Source organism: Astatotilapia calliptera, unplaced genomic scaffold, assembly GCF_900246225.1.
Source record: "Astatotilapia calliptera unplaced genomic scaffold, fAstCal1.2 U_scaffold_150, whole genome shotgun sequence".
Classification (NCBI taxonomy): Eukaryota; Metazoa; Chordata; class Actinopteri; order Cichliformes; family Cichlidae; genus Astatotilapia; species Astatotilapia calliptera.
Window position 1 is genome coordinate 18,083 of NW_020535675.1, and position 17,847 is coordinate 35,929.

A 17,847-nucleotide genomic window follows, 5' to 3' on the forward strand; every position below is an offset into this window, starting at 1 on the left:
TACTAACCCTGAAGCGCGTACAAACTAAGAAGCACGTAAAAACTCAGAAGCACGTAAAAACTCCAAAATACGTACAAAAGCCAAACAGAAGTGCTCCAGGATGCTAGGGGCAGTATTGAGCTTTTGTTACCTAGAGCTTTTGTTACCTACCTACACAAGCCGGCAAGTAACAACGACCGGATATGGTGTGTGGTAGTAACAAGTAAATGAACATTTTTTTAAATTATTTGAATATATATGAGTGCTTGTGTATAAATACACAAACAATACACATATGCTTTCAATTGTGTAATTTAAGTGATCTAGGTAGCTCTGTTTTGGAAGTTCAGTTAACGCTAGAAATGTGTTTTGGAGTTTGTACATGCTTTGTCTCTAGGGGCCACCGTAAATATTTATATATAAACATATATAAATAAAACCACTTTTTTTTTACATTAGTAATTCCTTTTGTGCATAATTTAATATCATTGTAATAATAAATTAATTAAAGCAACAAAACAACCTGAAGAGCCGGTTCGGAGCCGAAAGAGCCGGCTCTTATTAGTAAGTCGAGCAGAAAGAGCCGGTTCTCTAAAAAGAGCCGGAAATCCCATCACTAGTAGCAATGCAGCAGCTCCTCCTTTCGTCCTCTGTTTGACCCTAACTCAAATAACCTCATATAAATGTGGGAGTCCCTCTTTCGAACTCAACCTCTTGTATGAAGTTGTCAGGAAAAATACGGGAGTAACGTCAATACCACTTTCAAAATAAAAACTGAGCAAGAGTGATATATTTTGTAAATCAATCCATTTTTGGAAAAATGTCCTCAATCAAAATTTTATACTAACTTAAATGACGTTAAAATCTTTGACGGTAAATTTTGGGGTTTGTAATTCTTTTCACTGGATTTCTGTTAAGCAAAGACATAAATAGGTTCCAAAACAATCGCCAATGAGGCTTTTATTTTTGATGGTCCAAACCGGATAAGCTCCTGTACATTCCTGTCGTCCTGACGTTACCGCTTCGCCTCTGCTTGATACGGAGGCTTATCCAGCAGACGGAGGAGTCGCGCGCTCAGAACTTCAGTCATGTAAGTTTGATACTTCGTTTCATTTTTAGCTCGCGCTCATTTAAAACAGTCACTAATCCACCGAACGCGAGTTTAAACTGACCGTTCTCTGTGAGCCCTGTGCCAGATTGCGCTTAAAAATGTGTAAATTAATTGAATCTGCTCTATTTTAGGAGAATAATAACTTGAAAAAAAACCCGAATTCAATAGTTTGTTGGACTTACTAGGCTCTGGACTACATTTCGGCTTCGACTACATACTTATAAAAGGTTTTTATTTCCAGTGATTCATGTTACCAAACGCACGCACGACCAGCAAGTGGGAATGTTCTCTTTGCGCTCTACAAACCTCCCGTCAAACATCTGTGGCTATACGTTTACCTGCTTTATCCTAAAAGATTGAAAGCGAGTTAAAGACTTTTTTATGACCCACTAAGAAAAAAAAACTTCTCGGGTGTAGCAGGTTTGATTGTAATGGTTTTCAGTGGAGCTTCCACTGGCCAGAACAAATGGTCTGAATACGTAATACATGGTGGTGAAAGCTGAACCTTAACGCACCGTTGCAACCAGATAATGCTTCATTACCTAACGATACAACATGGGTGACAAACATGCGGTCCCAGAAACATGCTGTTATGTTATCTGGCATTTTTTAAGGGCGTAAGAAGACCCTGTCTTGCACTCAGGCATATTTTCTTTAGGTGAACAACTAAAGAATGTACCTTTTTACACTTAAAAGCACTTACTGTAAATTCATATGATTAAAAATAATTTAAAGTCTTACAGAATTAACTAAAGCAATCAACAGTGTCCAAAACATCCATATATTGTGTTGAAGAGAAATCAACAGAAGTCCAACTAGGGCCAGGCTGTACTTTTGTGTAATACCAGTTTGTACCAGAAGGTGGTGCACTGAGTCAGCGTAAACTTTATTTTAAAGGCAAGTTTTTATTTTACAATAGCAGACTCGTAAAAATTGAAGCTTATCAAATAAAGGAATATCTAAAATAAGATGGGGAAAGTTTGTTTTATTTATGTGTGCATTTTAAATACAGTTTTTCTACAGTGGTTTTTACTGATTGAGATGGGCTGATGAATGTTGATCTAGAATCTGTGCTGGCTCAAGCTTTCTGCATGTCAACTTGTCCCCGGAGCACAGCGGTCACCTTGCTAAGCTGATTAATTAATAATTTTTATGTGCTGCATACAGGGACCACTGTTCTCCTTATCATCAGGACTAAACCCTTTTGTGAATTAGTAAACTACTCAGACATGATTCTGTTACTTTACCAACTAACAAATACCAGAAAAAAAGAAATAACTATACATATATATATATATATATATAATGGGAAATAATTGTAACAAACTCATTTTAACAAAGTCTCCTGACTTTTTATTTATTGATATGGGGCAGGAGAATGTGCAGAACAAGTTGTTATTTAGCCTCTAAATTTAAGGAGGTTAGCTGGAAATCCAGCAATCTGTTGCACAACTGTTCCCCAGAGCTCACTCTTTGGGAATTCTCTCATTCCTACAAAGCTGTCACAACTGCAAAATGTCAGATTTTTTCCACTTGACACTCAAATGCCACATCTGAGTTTCTGACTGATTAACATCACCTGATGTGAGGAAACAAGAAAAACCTCCACAGTGTTTCCTTTATGTTCAAAGGAATCAGAGGAGCTTGGTGTAATCAACACTAAGCCAAAGTACACTCCGAGCATTCATTAACTGCAGGTCCTGTAGCGTAACCATAAAATGTGTTAACAAAGGCAGCTTGTTGTGCTTCATATTTGAGCTGATATGTGCGTCTTGTCCAGTCGATATTGAGCAGGAAGCGACATTCAGTGAGTGTCTGGAGGCTCGACGCCAAGGAAGTTTTAAGCTTTGCAATTTTCCTGAATACTGGTGAACTTTTGTGTACCAGGTTGTACATTTTTCTGAAATAGCTTGAAGAAGAAATGGTTTTGTTTATTTAAACAAAACCATTTCTGTCATCCATCCATCCATCTTCATCCGCTTTATCCGAGGCCGGGTCGCGGGGGCAGCAGCCTAAGCAAAGAGGCCCAGACCTCCCTCTCCCCAGCCACCTCCTACAGCTTATCCGGGGGAACACCAAGGCGTTCCCAGGCCAGCCGAGAGATATAATCTCTCCAGCGTGTCCTGGGTCTGCCCCGGGGCCTCCTCCCGGTGGGACATGCCTGGAACACCTCACCCAGGAGGCGCCCAGGGGGCATCCTTGTCAGATGCCCGAACCACCTCAGCTGGCTCCTTTCGATGTGGAGCAGTAGCTGCTCTACTCTGAGCCCCTCCCGGATGGCCGAACTTCTCAACCTATCTCTAAGGGAGAGGCCAGCCACCCTTCGGAGGAAGCTCATTTCTGCCGCTTGTATCCGCGATCTCGTTCTTTCGGTCACTACCCACAGCTCGTGGCCATAGGTGAGGGTAGGGATGTAGATCGACCGGTAAATTGAGAGCTTCCCTTTTACACTCAGCTCCCTCTTCACCACGACAGACCGGTGCAGCGTCTGCATTACTGCAGCTGCAGCCCCAATCCGTCTGTCAATCTCTGGCTCCCTTCTCCCATCACTTGCGAACAAGACCCTGAGATACTTGAACTCCTCCACTTGGGGCAGGAACTCATCCCCGACCCGGAGTGGGCACTCCACCCTTTTCCAGCTGAGAACCATGGCCTCAGATTTGGAGGTGCTGATCCTCATTCCCGCTGCTTCACACTCTGCTGCGAACCGTTCCAGTGCGAGCTGGAGGCTCTCACCCGATGAAGCCAACAGAACCACATCAATCGCAAAAATCAGAGATGAGATTCTGAGGGCACCAAAGCGAAAGCCCTTCGCCACTTGGCTGCGCCTAGAAATCCTGTCCATAAAAATTATGAACAGAACCGGAGACAAAGGGCAGCCCTGGCGGAGCCCATCACCCACCGGGAACAAGTCCGACTTATTGCCGGCAATGCGAACCAAGCTCTTACAACGGTTGTATAGGGATCGAATGGCCCGTAGCAATGGGCCAGACACCCCATACTCCCGCAACACCTCCCACAGGACACCCCGAGGGACACGGTCGAATGCCTTCTCCAAGTCCACAAAACACATGTAGACTGGTTGGGCAAACTCCCATGCACCCTCAAGTATCCTCGAGAGGATAAAGAGCTGGTCCAGTGTTCCGCGACCAGGACGAAAACCGCATTGTTCCTCCTGTGTCCGAGGTTCGACTAGCGGACGAACTCTCCTTTCCAGCACCCTGGCATAGACTTTCCCAGGGAGGCTGAGGAGTGTGATCCCCCTGTATTTGGAACACACCCTCCGGTCCCCCTTCTTAAAGATGGGGACCACCACCCCGGTCTGCCAGTCCACAGGTACTGCCCCTGATCTCCACGCAACATTGCAGAGGCGTGTCAACCAGAACAGCCCTACAACGTCCAGAGCCTTCAGGAACTCGGGGCGGACCTCATCAACACCAGGGGCTCTGCCACCAAGGAGTTGTTTAACTGCCTCAGTGACCTCGCCCCCGGAAATTGACGGGTCATTCCCCTCATCCCCAGACTCTGCTTCCTCCTCGGAAGACGTGTCAGTGGGATTAAGGAGGTCCTTGAAGCATTCCTTCCACCGCCTGACAATTTTCCCAGTCGACGTCAGCAGCGCTCCGCCAGCACTATACACAGTGCAGGTAGAGCACCGCTTCCCCCTCCTGAGACGCCTGACGGTTTGCCAGAATCTCTTCGAGGCAGTCCGAAGGCTCTAAGAAGGCTGGGTACTCCGAACTGCCTGCCACTCGGCGCAGATGACAGTCAGGATCCGTTCCCCGACCCTAAGGCGCAGGGAACAAACCCTCTCATCCACCGGGAAAAACCCCAACGTACCGGTAGCAAGCCGAGGGGATATTAGAATACCCACCCCAGCCCGCCGCCTCTCACCAGGGGCAACTCCAGACTGAGACAGAGTCCAGCCCCTCTCCAGGAGACTGGTTCCGGAGCCCAAGCCATGCGTAGAGGTGAGCCCGACTATATCTAATCTCAACCTCACGCACTAACTCAGGCTCCTTCCCCACCAGAGAGGTGACATTCCATGTCCCTATTGCCAGTCTTGGCAGCCGGGGGTCAGTCCGCCAGGGCCTTCGCTCCTGGCCACCACCCGGCACACAATGCACCCGACCCCTATGGCGCCTCCTGCGGGTGGTGGGCCTGCGGGAGGATGGGCCCATGTCTCCTCTTCGGGCTGTGCCCGGCCGGGCCCCATGGACTAAGGCCCGGCCACCAGACGCTCGCCCTCGGGCACCCTCCCCGGGCCTGGCTCCAGGGCGGGGCCCTGGTAATCCTATCCCGGGAAGGGTAAACTGTTCCCTCGATATTCTTTTCATAAGGGTCTTCTGAATCGCTCTTTCTCTGGTCCCTCACCCAGGACCAATTTGCCATGGGAGACCCTACCAGGGGGCAAAAGCCCCCAGACAACATAGCCCCTGGGATCCCTGGGACACACAAACCCCTCCACCACGATAAGGTAGCGATTTCTGTCGGTTGAAGACAATTAATCAGATTTACTTTATTTTTATTTACTTTATTGTAAGTAGTTTGTAGTTTTATTCTATTTATTGTTTCTTATTTTATTTTTATCCAGAATTATTTTATACATTCATTGTTTTATTAAAAAAAAATTGTATTTGTATTTTTTATATATATATATATATTCTCTGTGACAGTTTTTTTGCTAATAGTGATGCTGTTTTATTACTTTGTGTTAGGACTGACCCATATGACATAGAGCAAGGCCATTCGTGAGCAACTCTCACAACATTAAGACAAAGCCGGGAATATCTGAGACTGAGAGCCACGTGCCAGCCTAAGACTACAGTTTTGTAAAAATGAATCAGCAATCTACACAGGGGGAAACATGGCCACAAAATCCAAATAGGCTCTTTTTTTTTTTTCTTAAATTAGCGAATATTCTCAGTTTAAACATTTGATTTGTTTTCTATGTGCTGTAATCGAAAAAGGGGGATGCACATTTCTGGATTGAATGCTGTGTTAATAGTGTTGTGCTATAATGCAGCTGCAGCTTCCTGTAAGTTGCAAACATGGATAGAAATCATCATCAGAAATATAATTATCACACATTTTCTCGAAAAATCGTGATGGAATTTTAGCTGCATGAATGCTACACAAATAACGTTTTTAGTTAACTAATTAATAATAATGAATTAATTCTAAATCTCCTTGTGGATGTTAACATTTCTACTTTGACTTATGCTCAAAATTATCTACACATGCAAAATGTCTCGTTATGGGGGGATTTTAATCATGTACATCTCATCTGTGTCCATGAAGCTGCCTGAAAGCATGAAATGTTCTAATAGTGGACGACCTCTATTTTTTTTTTTCCCCTTTCTGGATCCTTCATGGTTAATGAATCTGTCAGAGCAGATGAGGAGGAGGAGCGTGTGTGGAGCTGCTGACTGAAGTCACAACATTGTTTTTGGTGGAGATAATCATGTTCATGGTGTTAGAATGAATGTTTTTAAGAACACGAGTCATGATTTGGCATTAAAAGGTCACTGCTGGAAAACGTGTTATCGTGCTGGAACTCCCCGAAATTCACATCTGTAGGCATCCAAAGTTCATAGTAACTGTCTCCCCTTTATGGATACTTCTTTTTTTTTTTTTTAAGTTAAAATACATTTAAAACAATTCAGCTCTGTGGTCAATAGACCAGTGAAAAACAACAAAATGTCAAAGGGTGGCAGAAATATTTGGCCACAAATAGTTTGCAGCTGTGTTATGATGTCATGAATTTTGTAGTAACCAGTGCTTTTTCTTTCCTGTCTCGCTCAGAATGGGAAGGCGATCTCTGTTAGTGGCTCTCCTGGCTGTAGCTGTTGGAGTTTACCTGCTGCCGTCTCCCATCGACCCCAAACCACATGTGTAAGTATTCACACTTTCAGCTGGAGTCCCTCCAACGTGACTGCGGAGCGCTTCAGGCCCGCAAACATGGTTATAGTGGGAAGTGCAGCAGATACAGTTAATAGCCTTTTAAAAGCGGGTGCAAGAACCAAACTGCTGTTTTACAAGCAAAGTGAAACCACTGGATCAGATGTGTATAAGGAGAAGAGTTTAAGGGCAGACCAGTCAAAGTCAGATTGCATTTTTATGTTTTAATTCAATCAAAAATGCTTTTTGCCTCTGTGTATATAGAGAGTAGCTTTCGTAAAACCATGTATTTACATTTTTACTTTCATTTAAGGTTCAAAAACTATTATAATAGCTCATAACACAAAGTTCATCTAGCTCTGTGCTGCTGTTCAGTTTTCCTGTATTGTTACCCACGGTTTGTTTCCTCAGACTGAAGGGGCCACCTCCGGCTCTGGAAGGGCCGCTGGCTGTCAACACCCGTCTGCAGAAGGGTCGTAGGCTGTTCACTGGGAAACTACACGGACCGGAATCCTTCACTGCTGATGAGCATGGTGAGAGAGTTTGTTTTCCCCCTTCTCTCTTATTCCTGTGTGAAGACATCTACGTGCAAGCTACATATTGATGGAGTGTGTGTTTCAGGTAATGTGTACACGGGCACAGTGGACGGGAAGCTGTGGAGAATCGGTCCTGACGACAGCCTGACCTTCATCACTCACATGGGACAAAATCTACCAGAATGCGGTTGGTGTTTGTTCAGGGATGACTGATCCTTCCTCACTTTCCTCCTAACTTTTTGTGGTCTTGATAACTTTACTGTGTAGCTGTTGTAATCTGTGACATTATGTCCTTCAAATCAGCAGTTCATCTTTTTTAAATAGTATGAAGATAAAAGCTGGCATTTAATAGCTGACTTCACATGACTTTTAAAGTTAAATTTTAACTTTGAGTATCAGAGGGCTAATAGGAGCTCGTATGTCTAAGGGGACAGTCAAAGTAGCTCAGTGCTTCATTTGGTTAGAAGAAAATTGGATGATAATGAACTTTGGCAGTTAACAAGGATTCATTTACCTCAGTGGAAATAACCCAAACCAGATGACTCGCTGAATTTAGCTACAACAACACTGGGAAAAATGTAATTTGCAGCACACATGAAACCTGAATATTAAAGGTGATGCATTTAATTATTCAGTAAACCTTTATTTATAATTTGAGGTTTATTTTTTAGTATTTAAAAGCACATATGAGACTAATGGAAATCATTAAGTTGATTTTTGCATGTCAAAAAGACACAAAAATGAACAACATTGAATGTTTTCACAGCACCACATGTTGTGTGTCTGCAGGGAGCAGTACAGACTATGAACCTGTGTGCGGTCGCCCTCATGGCATCCGTTTGGATCGTCACGGTCAGCTGATTGTTGCTGACTCTTACTTTGGGCTGCACAGCGTGGATCCCAAAACCGGAGAAAAGACTTTACTCCTGGCTAATTCAGAGGGTACAGAGTGTGCTAGTTGTGCTCCACATGCTGTATGAATCCCTTTAAGACCAGTAAAGTCATTCTGTTTGTCCTCAGGAGCTGATGGCGTTCCCTTTACCTTTTTAAACGGGCTTGAGATTTCCTCCCAAACTGGAATCATCTATTTCACGGACTCCTCCAGTCGCTGGGGACGCAGGCACGTCAAACTGGAGGTGAGAAGGAGGTCTGGGCTTTAAAATAATAATCCAAACACAATTTTTACTATAGATTTGCACAAAGAAGATTTGGAAACAAAGGTGGGCAGCAGCTCTGGTCTTCTAATAGATCGCAAAAAGGACTGCTGATGCAAGCAAGCGCCATTGAGGATTGTTTTTTTTCCCCTTCAGAGTTGCTTAGTAACCACAGCACTCAAAAACACAAGAGGACACTTAAGCTAGTTCTTTGTCTCTGTTCATCTGCCCAATTTGCCAAAAAAAAGGAACCAACAAGAGTCCATTCAGTCCTGCTGGTGAGGCTTCAGGAAGCACTTTAAAATCTGATTAACCTCTCACAGTAATTATGTAAATTAGAAATATGATTTCCTGGTTCACCGTGGCAGTCGACTGCCAGAGGGATGACCATGTTTTATTTTATGTGGAGTTTGGGTGGTAGATAGTGAGAACCCTTTTAACATAAGGTGGAACCGTTACTGTTCAAGACAGAGCTGATGGATTCTCTAGTGAGCATTATTACGGTCATTAAATGTCACTCTCTGGATAAGGGAGTTATAACACGACCAGAATCCACCCTCTCTGTGCAATCTTGCCCTTGCCCCGTTTCTGTGGAACACCCTCCTTCAAGATATTAGGCAGGCATGCTCTGTGGAGGTTTTTAAAACTAAGCTGAAGACACATTTGTTCACCCTATCTTACATGTCTTAATTCTATGGCTTTTAGTTTTTAAATTTTTACTGTTTTTAACTTGTATTGTGTCTTTTACCTGTATTGCTTTTATTTCTTTTTTATCTTTTTAGTTTCAAATAGTTGTACAGCACTTTGTTTGAAAGCGCTTTATAAATAAAGTTATTATTATTATTATTATTATTATTATTATTATTATTATTATTATTATTATTATTATTATTATTAAATGTAATAAAATAATGTAATAAAACCATTTTTCTAAATGTTTTTCATAAGCCAAGCAAGAAAACCACAACAATCAGATGGCCCCTATGAGCAAGTACTTGGCAACAGTGGGAAGGAAAAACTCACTTTTAACAGGAAGTAACGTCCAGCAGAACGAGGCTCAGGAGGGCCGGCCATCTGTCATGACTGGTTGAGAGCAGAGGGAGATAGTTTCTTCCTTATTTTCAAGTAGTAAGAAATTAATAAATGAAGATAAAAGTAAATGTATCTCAGATAAGCTACGATTTGTTCAAATAAGCTAACTGAAGTGAAACAGGCAAAAAAACAAATGTAGTTTTTTGTGTATTTTAGGTGATTCAACAAAGCAGAGCGATGATAAAATGAGCAGCATGAGTTTATGTAAACTAAAGAGATAAACTGGAGCTTTATATAAATGGCGTTTGGATACATTAAATACAGAGCTGTACAAAATCAGGCTAAGCTGTGCTAAACCGTTCAAACTGAACAATTCTGATTGTTTTTCAGGTGATCGAGCTGAACAGCCTTGGCCGTCTTCTCTCCTACAATCCCCAGTCAGGAAGTGTGACTGTGCTTCTGGACTCTCTCTACATGCCGAACGGCATCGTCCTGTCACCTGACGAAGACTTCCTGCTACTGGCGGAAACCAGCATTGGACGTATACTGAGGTTTGGATTGATTAGAGGATATTATACAAAGTTGCATTCATTTTCTGGAGGCCTAAACTAAGCTTTTCCCTTAAAATGATCTTTTTTCCCCCCAAAAGGAAGAAAAACTCAAATCAAGAAAAATGTTTTGTTGTATATCAGGTTTTGGTTAAAAGGCCCAAAATCTGGGACCAAGGAGGTCATCATGGACAATATGATTGGTTATCCCGACAACATCCGCCTCAGTGACCACGGTACATTCCTGGTTGGCATAACAACACCTCGCTTTCGGAAGTTCATGCCACCTTTCCTGGATATGATTGCTCCGTACCCAGTGATCAAACGCTTCCTTGCCAAGGTCAGTGAGTTTTGATTATGAGGATAATGTGCTGATGGGTGATAAGAAAAAAATGTGAGTCAAACCTTCACTTGTGTGATTATTGGCAACTAAACAGGATCTGCTCTATTTTTAAAACAGCCTTTAAGATCTCAGATAAGTGCTGATTTCATCCTGGTTTTTGTGTTGATAGCTGCAACTCAGTCCAATTAAATTAAGATTATTTAAATTTAATAATAAAGGCGTCAATATAAGATGTAAATACACAGAAAAAAAGTCTGTAGTTTCTGCAAATAACCAGTTAAAATATTGTTTGGCTGGAATTGCGAAATGACTTCAGTTCCCCAAAGCAACAATAAAATTTGAAATTAGTGATGTTGGATTGAGTTGAGTATTTAAAAGATCCGGCCAAAAATGCCGATGATAAAAACAAAGCTATTAAAAAAAGTTGTCAGTTGACTAATAGGGATAAATATAGATCAGCTTAAACTATCACCTGAAAATTTTAGTTTAGTAAAGTATTAATCACTTAAATGTTTATTTTTTGTTGTAAAGTAACAAATAAGCTGTTAGTAGCTGGGACATCTTTTGTATTGAGAAGCTCAATGCAGATTAATTAATAATGAAAGGTTTTAGCTGCTTCCCAGCTTAAGTTCAGAGGTTCTGTTGAGAAGCAGTGTAGTTTCATCTATTTTCCCATAATGCATCTGGTCTCCGTGATTCTCAGTTATTTATAGTGTGGTCAAGCTTTGTTGCTGACTGCATGGTGACGAGACAGTGTGAAATCTAACAGGACAGGGTCAGGGCCTCTTTAGCTGGACACACACAGACACTAAATACACTGCTCCGACACACACGGACACACTTGAATGAATTCATCCCAGGACACACATCTGAACTGTTGGTGAACTGCTTCAAGGGTGAAAATTAAATCAAAGACATGGCAACAAAAGAAATGGTTCAGTTCAGACACGATTTGATCTCCCAGGAAAATAAAAACTCGCTTTTATTTTAAGTTTATAGGATTTTAGCACAGTGGACATATCTCAATTTTAGTCTGAATGAAAGAAAACACTGACACGTCTTTGTCTAATGTTGTTTCCTGCCACTCCCTGCAGCCTGACACCATCTCCGGTTATAGTTCCACATGTATGCAAAGCTAAGTCAAACAAAGACAGCACTCCATGCAAAGATCTTAATAAAAAAGGGAACAGGAAGTATTAATGTCTTTCTTTTTTTCTCTCCTCTCCTTAATCATCATTTCGTGTCCTGTGTTGTTAGTAGCTGTAAGCCTCGGGTCTGGTTTTTATCTGGAAATTATTGGGGGGGCATAACAAAAAGTGGAAGACTGTAAATGTGTATAGTATTATTATTTATTATTTATTTCAAGTGAACAAGAAAACTTTTGAAGAACTCTTTCAGAAGTCATTCTTTATGTCATGTGTCTTCTATTATTAGCAATTCATTAGGTTGATTATTGTAAATTCATAGATTTTTGTAGTCTGTAAGATGCACAAAAGGAGTCCAAATTGATGTCTTGAAATTGCTAATAGCAGTACTCCATTAAAGTTTTCTTTGTCTACTGTCATATGTAATGAAGTAAAGCAGGAAACTGTCACATTACCAGATTTTAGCTGTACATTCTGAGTTATTCTGAGCTAAGTGCTAAAGTTATTTTACACTTTAGCACTAATAGTAAACATTCAATGCGTTTGTGTTTCCAGGTGGTTCCCCTGAACTGGTATAACATTCTGCTGCCACGCTACGCTCTGGTCCTGGAGCTGGGATTGGATGGCGAACTCATGGGAACGCTTCATGACCCGGAGGGCCGCCTCACATGGGCCATCAGCGATGTCTTCCAGCACCGAGGGAGAACCTACCTGGGCAGCACCGACCTGCCGTTCCTTCCCATCTTGGAAGGCTGGGATAGCTAATGATGACATATAAAGACTCTTTTCGTTTTATGTGGATGCAGGGTTCTTCACATTCACATTAGGACAACCACTAGTGTTTCCAGAGCAGTAAACTAAGAAAATATGACAACCTGAAGACATTTTAAGACACAGTGAATCCACCCCTAAAAATAATGAATGTCGAATCTTTTCCTCTAAAGACACGTAGTGTCCAAAAAACACAGGGCTACGGGTGAATCCCTGAAATACTGCTCAGTTTAAAGAAATAATAATAATTACACTCCCTGTTAAAAGTGAGTTTATCCTTCCCACTGTTGCCAAGTACTTGCTCATAGGGGCTATCTGATTGTGGTTTTCTTGCAAATATTTTAGGGTGTTTACCTTGCAATATAAAGTACCTTGAGGCAACTGTTGTTCTTATTTGGTGTTATATAAATAAAATGTAATTAAATGATCAAACTTATGTTTGACTTATGTTCATATCTGACCACTGTAGGTTAGAAACGATGTAGTTGGGGAATGGGATTACTGAGCAGATTAAAGTAAACCTCTTTTTACTCAACAATCAAAAGCAGAGAAAGTGTCTTTTTCTAGATGTGAAATCAGATTAGAAACCTGCGATGAACAGGGGATAAATATATCCTCACGTAAATAGCTTACGAGTTGTTTTTGCACTGCAGGAGAAAAACTGGAACACAACTGTAGAGACACCTGGTGGCTTTCCAACCATCACTGACTTTAATATCATCACTCGTTAACCCTAGAACACTAATTTCAGGTGATTTTCACCCATCCAGTTATTAAATAGGTGGCAATTTCCAAGAGAATTCATTTGGTAAACAAAAACTTTTATCGTCAGCTGATCAAAAAATTAAATGTTTTTGTTTCTTTTCACGGAACAGAAGTTTGATACCATCATGGGGAGGCTCGCGGCTCTCCAACGGGAGATTGAGAGACCAGTGTCGGAGTGTTAAAGAACAGCTTTAAAATTCTCCTGAGCTGCTCGCATAAAAGAAAAATCAACAACATCAACATGCGGACACCACGGCGCCAGCTGCACGGGCCCAAGGCTGGAGCCGAACAAAAACTCCCTGATAACAACTGTGTGATGACAATTCTTCCCATCCCATGCAAGGCCACCTGGGTTGGCTAGCAGACTGTTTACTTAGCCTGATAGGGTGAAGGACACTGTCTCAGCTGAACTATGGACACGCACACACATACACTTACACTGATAAGCACTCACACATTTCCCTTCCCCTTCTAATGCCTTCGATGCTTGTTGCCTCCTGGGAACACGAGGCGGGTCTGGGCCCGCGCTGGAGAGTCGGCGCAGTGGCAGGATGGCTGCTGTGTTGCCTGGGATTACTCCTTATCCCCTTCCCAACCCTGTTGCTGGTCACGTGCTCTATAATGTTGTACTGTGGACATTTATGTGCTTTTCTGTGCAGAGGAGTTTTTTTTTTTTTGTTTCCTGTTCTCATGCTGTCCTCCTGTAGCCCAGCATGAGTAGAGGTCTCTTTTTTCTTCTTGTACTTTTCCCATTGTAGTGTCCATTTCAGTGGTTTTTCTGTAATGCAACCGTTCTCTGACTTGTATCCCCATGTGATGTCTGTGTTGTGTGTGTAAGGTCGGGGGGCGGGTTCATTCCACTGCAGGGCAACCTGCCACTGCATGTGGCGAATACAAATTTGAACTTGAACTGTCCCGGGCTTACATGTCCCAGGTATGTATGGACCAAAGAACAAGTTCCCAGTTCTATTTTTATTATTTTTAGTTAACCATTCCCTAATTTTTCACTAATTTTAGGGTACAGCAGCAGTCCCCAACCTTTTTTGCGCCACGGACCGGTTTATGCCCGACAATATTTTCACGGACCGGCCTTTAAGATGTCGCGGATAAATACAACAAAATAAAACTAGTACCGGTACCGAAAAAAAGAAGATTTATTCATAACACATGTGAAAAGACCCAGGAAAACAGAGTTAACGATAAAAACGATGACAAAATAACGCTGAAAACCGATAAAAACCCTGGAAACCATACATTTCACACCTGAGCCTCAGCTCTCGCGGCCTGGTACCAAACGACTCACGGACCGGTACCGGTCTGAGACCCGGGGGTTGGGGACCGCTGGGGTACAGGGTCCCCGCATACCTTTTTTTTTTTCTTTTTATGAGACTTATAGGGGGTAGTAAAAGAAGAGTACTTCAATTTGCCATATATTGTTGTACTTTAATATATTTTGATGGGAAGTATTTTTTGTCGGGTATATTGGGTAAAATTGGGTGATAGTGTTACTGTTCTTGGGTTAAATCCATTAGGTTTGGTTCACCATTACTGCTGAGACGCGGGCCTGGATTGTCAAATTTCGCTAACTTTTCTTTCTACAGAATTTGAAATGAACCTAATAAATGAATTTTGGACTGTCTTAAACTTGGAGGTTTACTGTTAATATCATGTTGAAAGTTAGTCTTTTAAATAAAACTTTTACATTATTCAACATTCCATTGTGACTCTGTCCTTGGATTCAAATTTTTTTTAAAAATACATTTTTAAACCACAAATCTTTGGATTTTGGACGTTGTTAGTTTTTGTAACAAATTTGAAAATGACCAAAATTTTCCATCCAATTATAACTTATATTTTATTTTGTATTGTATTGCATTTTACAGACACTGGAGATTCTTGTAAACAACGTTACGAAAAGAGGTAAGAACAAAATAGCTGTACATTAAATCCCAAAATGTTTAAATAAGGTTAATCCCTGTGAGCCAAAAGCTTGGGCTTTACACAGCTCTAAATGCTGTTTCAGACAGTTTTTTCTATTCTTGGCTCTGTATGATGTCACTAACGATGTTATTTCTGGTAACATGCAGGATCACAGCTAATGCTATTAACTGCAGTGATTGAATGACAGTAGGACTGAGGCAGGTCAGAAATGTAATTTAATAAATATTTCAGGCAGTGTGGGACACTTTGGGACCTTTTTAAAGTGAAAAACTGAAGCAGAACGTGATTGCTTTAGAATAGATCTTTATTTGGACAAAAACACAAGCCAAAAATACATAATCAAAAACTACTCAAGGGTGCCAAAACGACTGAACTGTTCTGACAGAGCGGAAAGTGCATCAGTGAGTCCAAGATACGATCAGTGATCAGTTGTATGGGGGAGGCGGCAAAACAGTCCAGTGGAGGATTTCGATGATCACGTGAATTCAGTCCAGTTTTTTGAATACAGAGCAAGAGGCAATACATGAACACAATAATATTATTAAAGAGTAACAAGACAGTAGAACATGGGAAAGTCTTTTCGGTTCTCAGTCAACATGACACGCAGTCTGTTTAAAAACAGATGTTTAGCATTTTCCCTCTGAGGTTTCCACCTCAGAGTGATCTGCACACATCTTACTGAACATAAATTTTACAAGTTTGAACATCAGCACAATGTTTTCAGTTCACGTAGGCCATGAATTTGTGTGTCTCAAGTTTGAGAAGTGCATCCGAAATGTAGTTTTGCTCCATCTTTTCCCCACTAGGATGGTTTTGGAAGGGTTGTTTGGTGCACGGTCTTTTATTTTGAAAGATTACAGGATGCTCTGTACTGTTGCTACATCTGACTTGCTGTCCTCCTATTTTGGCAACCTGTGGCATATCTCGTCTTGTGCCAAGGATTCAATCGGAGTTTAATTGAGGGGTCGGCAGAATAATGTCAGCAAACTCTTATTTTTAATTTTAAAAAACCCTTATTAATTAAAATTAAAAGTTTTTTGTTTTGTGTAATCTCTCAAAAACAAACACTCGTCGTTTATCTTGGACATTGTGCTAAATTGGGAAGGGGGATCGTGTTAGAGTTACCATATAAAACCTGGGAGACTGAAATGATCAAATTTTGTTTGCTACCTTCATCACAGGAGGATGTGCAGGGCAACTTGAGAGGGTAATGTGACTGTGGCTTGAACTTGAGTTGATTAATCAGTCGTATAATTCTGATAATTTAAAATTTACTTGCTAAATAATTGTAAGATCTATTTGTTTCGGCCTGTCAGAGGAACCTCTTTTGCTCTGAGAACTTTGCTCTAAACCTGATAAAATTAACCTGAATACATGAACTGTTTTACGAAAATCTTAAAGTGGAGCCTTGTTTGCAGTTTAGAGCTTGTATTTGCCGAAGTATTTCAAGTACAACTTTCTGCAGAGCCCCTAGAGTCCCTTAAGGTGCCATTTCCTTATCGTGCGCACAGGATTATTTATTATAAACTCCTACGTGTCTGTAATGAATGCATACAGCTGTAGTATAACGGAGAAAAATCTGCTAAAAAAGTTTTAGTTTGACCTAAGAAAGTTTTACGGTGTTAGGTAGTGGTTTGCAAGATTGGTCTTTGGACTGGAGGATGAACCTAAGTTTTCAGCTAACGTCAGCACTTGTTTTTACTCAGGGGAAATATTGTAAGGAAAAAAAAAAAATACTGTCTAGTCTGTTTTCTAGTTTTACGCAGATGCTCCATTGATTAGATTACTGCTTGAATAGAAACAAGTTTACTAATTGGTGCAAAATAAAAAAAGAAAACAAACCCCAAAAACAACAACAACTAAAATTGGAGTAGAAACTTCTTGGACAGACTTTTGTATCATTAACTACACAGCAGGTCACATTATTTGTCAAACAACTACAATGAACAAAGGCATTAAAAATAAAGTTGAAATTCCGGTTTAGTTACTCAAAGTACCTGAAGTAAATCTATGCTGGCATCCCACCAGTTAAAGAGGGGCCTGATCATATAATCCTTATACCATAATATAACTAAAATAAATGGGTTATTTTTAAATTAAACTACCTTACAGTTGTTATGAAGAGTTAGATTAACGGTAAAGACCAGAACTGCTTTTTGTAGCAGCCTGTAAATGTGTTTATTTCTAGTGCTAAGTTTGACATTTTAACATGGGGAATCTATTGGACTGCCTCACTTTGAAGCCACCCTCAAGTGGCCATTAGAGGAACTGCAGTTTATGCCACTCACAGTGAGCAAAGTCATATAAGTGAATTTATAGTAAAATTTAAAATGAGTGCATGAAATAGGGGGGAAAAACAGCACACCCTAATGGGAAAGTAAGGGCTCTGTAGCTTTCTCTGATAAATTCAAGTGTTCAACCATAAATTAAACATTTAGAAGAGTGAGTAGTTGAAAGGAATTAAAGTGATATGTTCAGTGCAAAGTAAGGCTTATATGAAAACAGGGTTTTAATTCATGGCTTGCCTCGTGTAAATCAGTTCTGAATAATCTGGCTCTCTTTCACACCTACTGACAAAATAATTGAAAAGCAGTCCAAACAGACAGTTTAAAAGGTGGCCT

The 17,847-nt window shown here is 41.1% G+C and overlaps 1 protein-coding gene across 2 annotated transcripts; it reads left to right on the forward strand.

Moving 5' to 3' along the window:
* The first annotated feature begins 986 nt into the window (after window positions 1-986).
* LOC113017579 (adipocyte plasma membrane-associated protein-like) lies at window positions 987-13,425 on the forward strand. 2 transcript variants are annotated; one of them, XR_003271511.1, is made up of 10 exons: window positions 987-1,069; window positions 6,896-6,985; window positions 7,403-7,524; window positions 7,613-7,714; window positions 8,317-8,469; window positions 8,548-8,663; window positions 10,104-10,264; window positions 10,406-10,601; window positions 12,305-13,271; window positions 13,396-13,425. XR_003271511.1 is itself a non-coding variant. In XM_026160726.1 (9 exons), the coding sequence occupies exons 2-9, from the start codon at window positions 6,897-6,899 to the stop codon at window positions 12,512-12,514; spliced, it is 1,149 nt and encodes a 382-aa protein (XP_026016511.1). In that variant the 5' UTR covers window positions 987-1,069; window position 6,896; the 3' UTR covers window positions 12,515-13,378. The 2 variants fall into 2 exon arrangements, 1 of the variants encoding a protein (XP_026016511.1); XM_026160726.1 differs by lacking the exon at window positions 13,396-13,425 and having other exon boundaries at window positions 12,305-13,378.
* The last annotated feature ends 4,422 nt before the right edge of the window (window positions 13,426-17,847 follow it).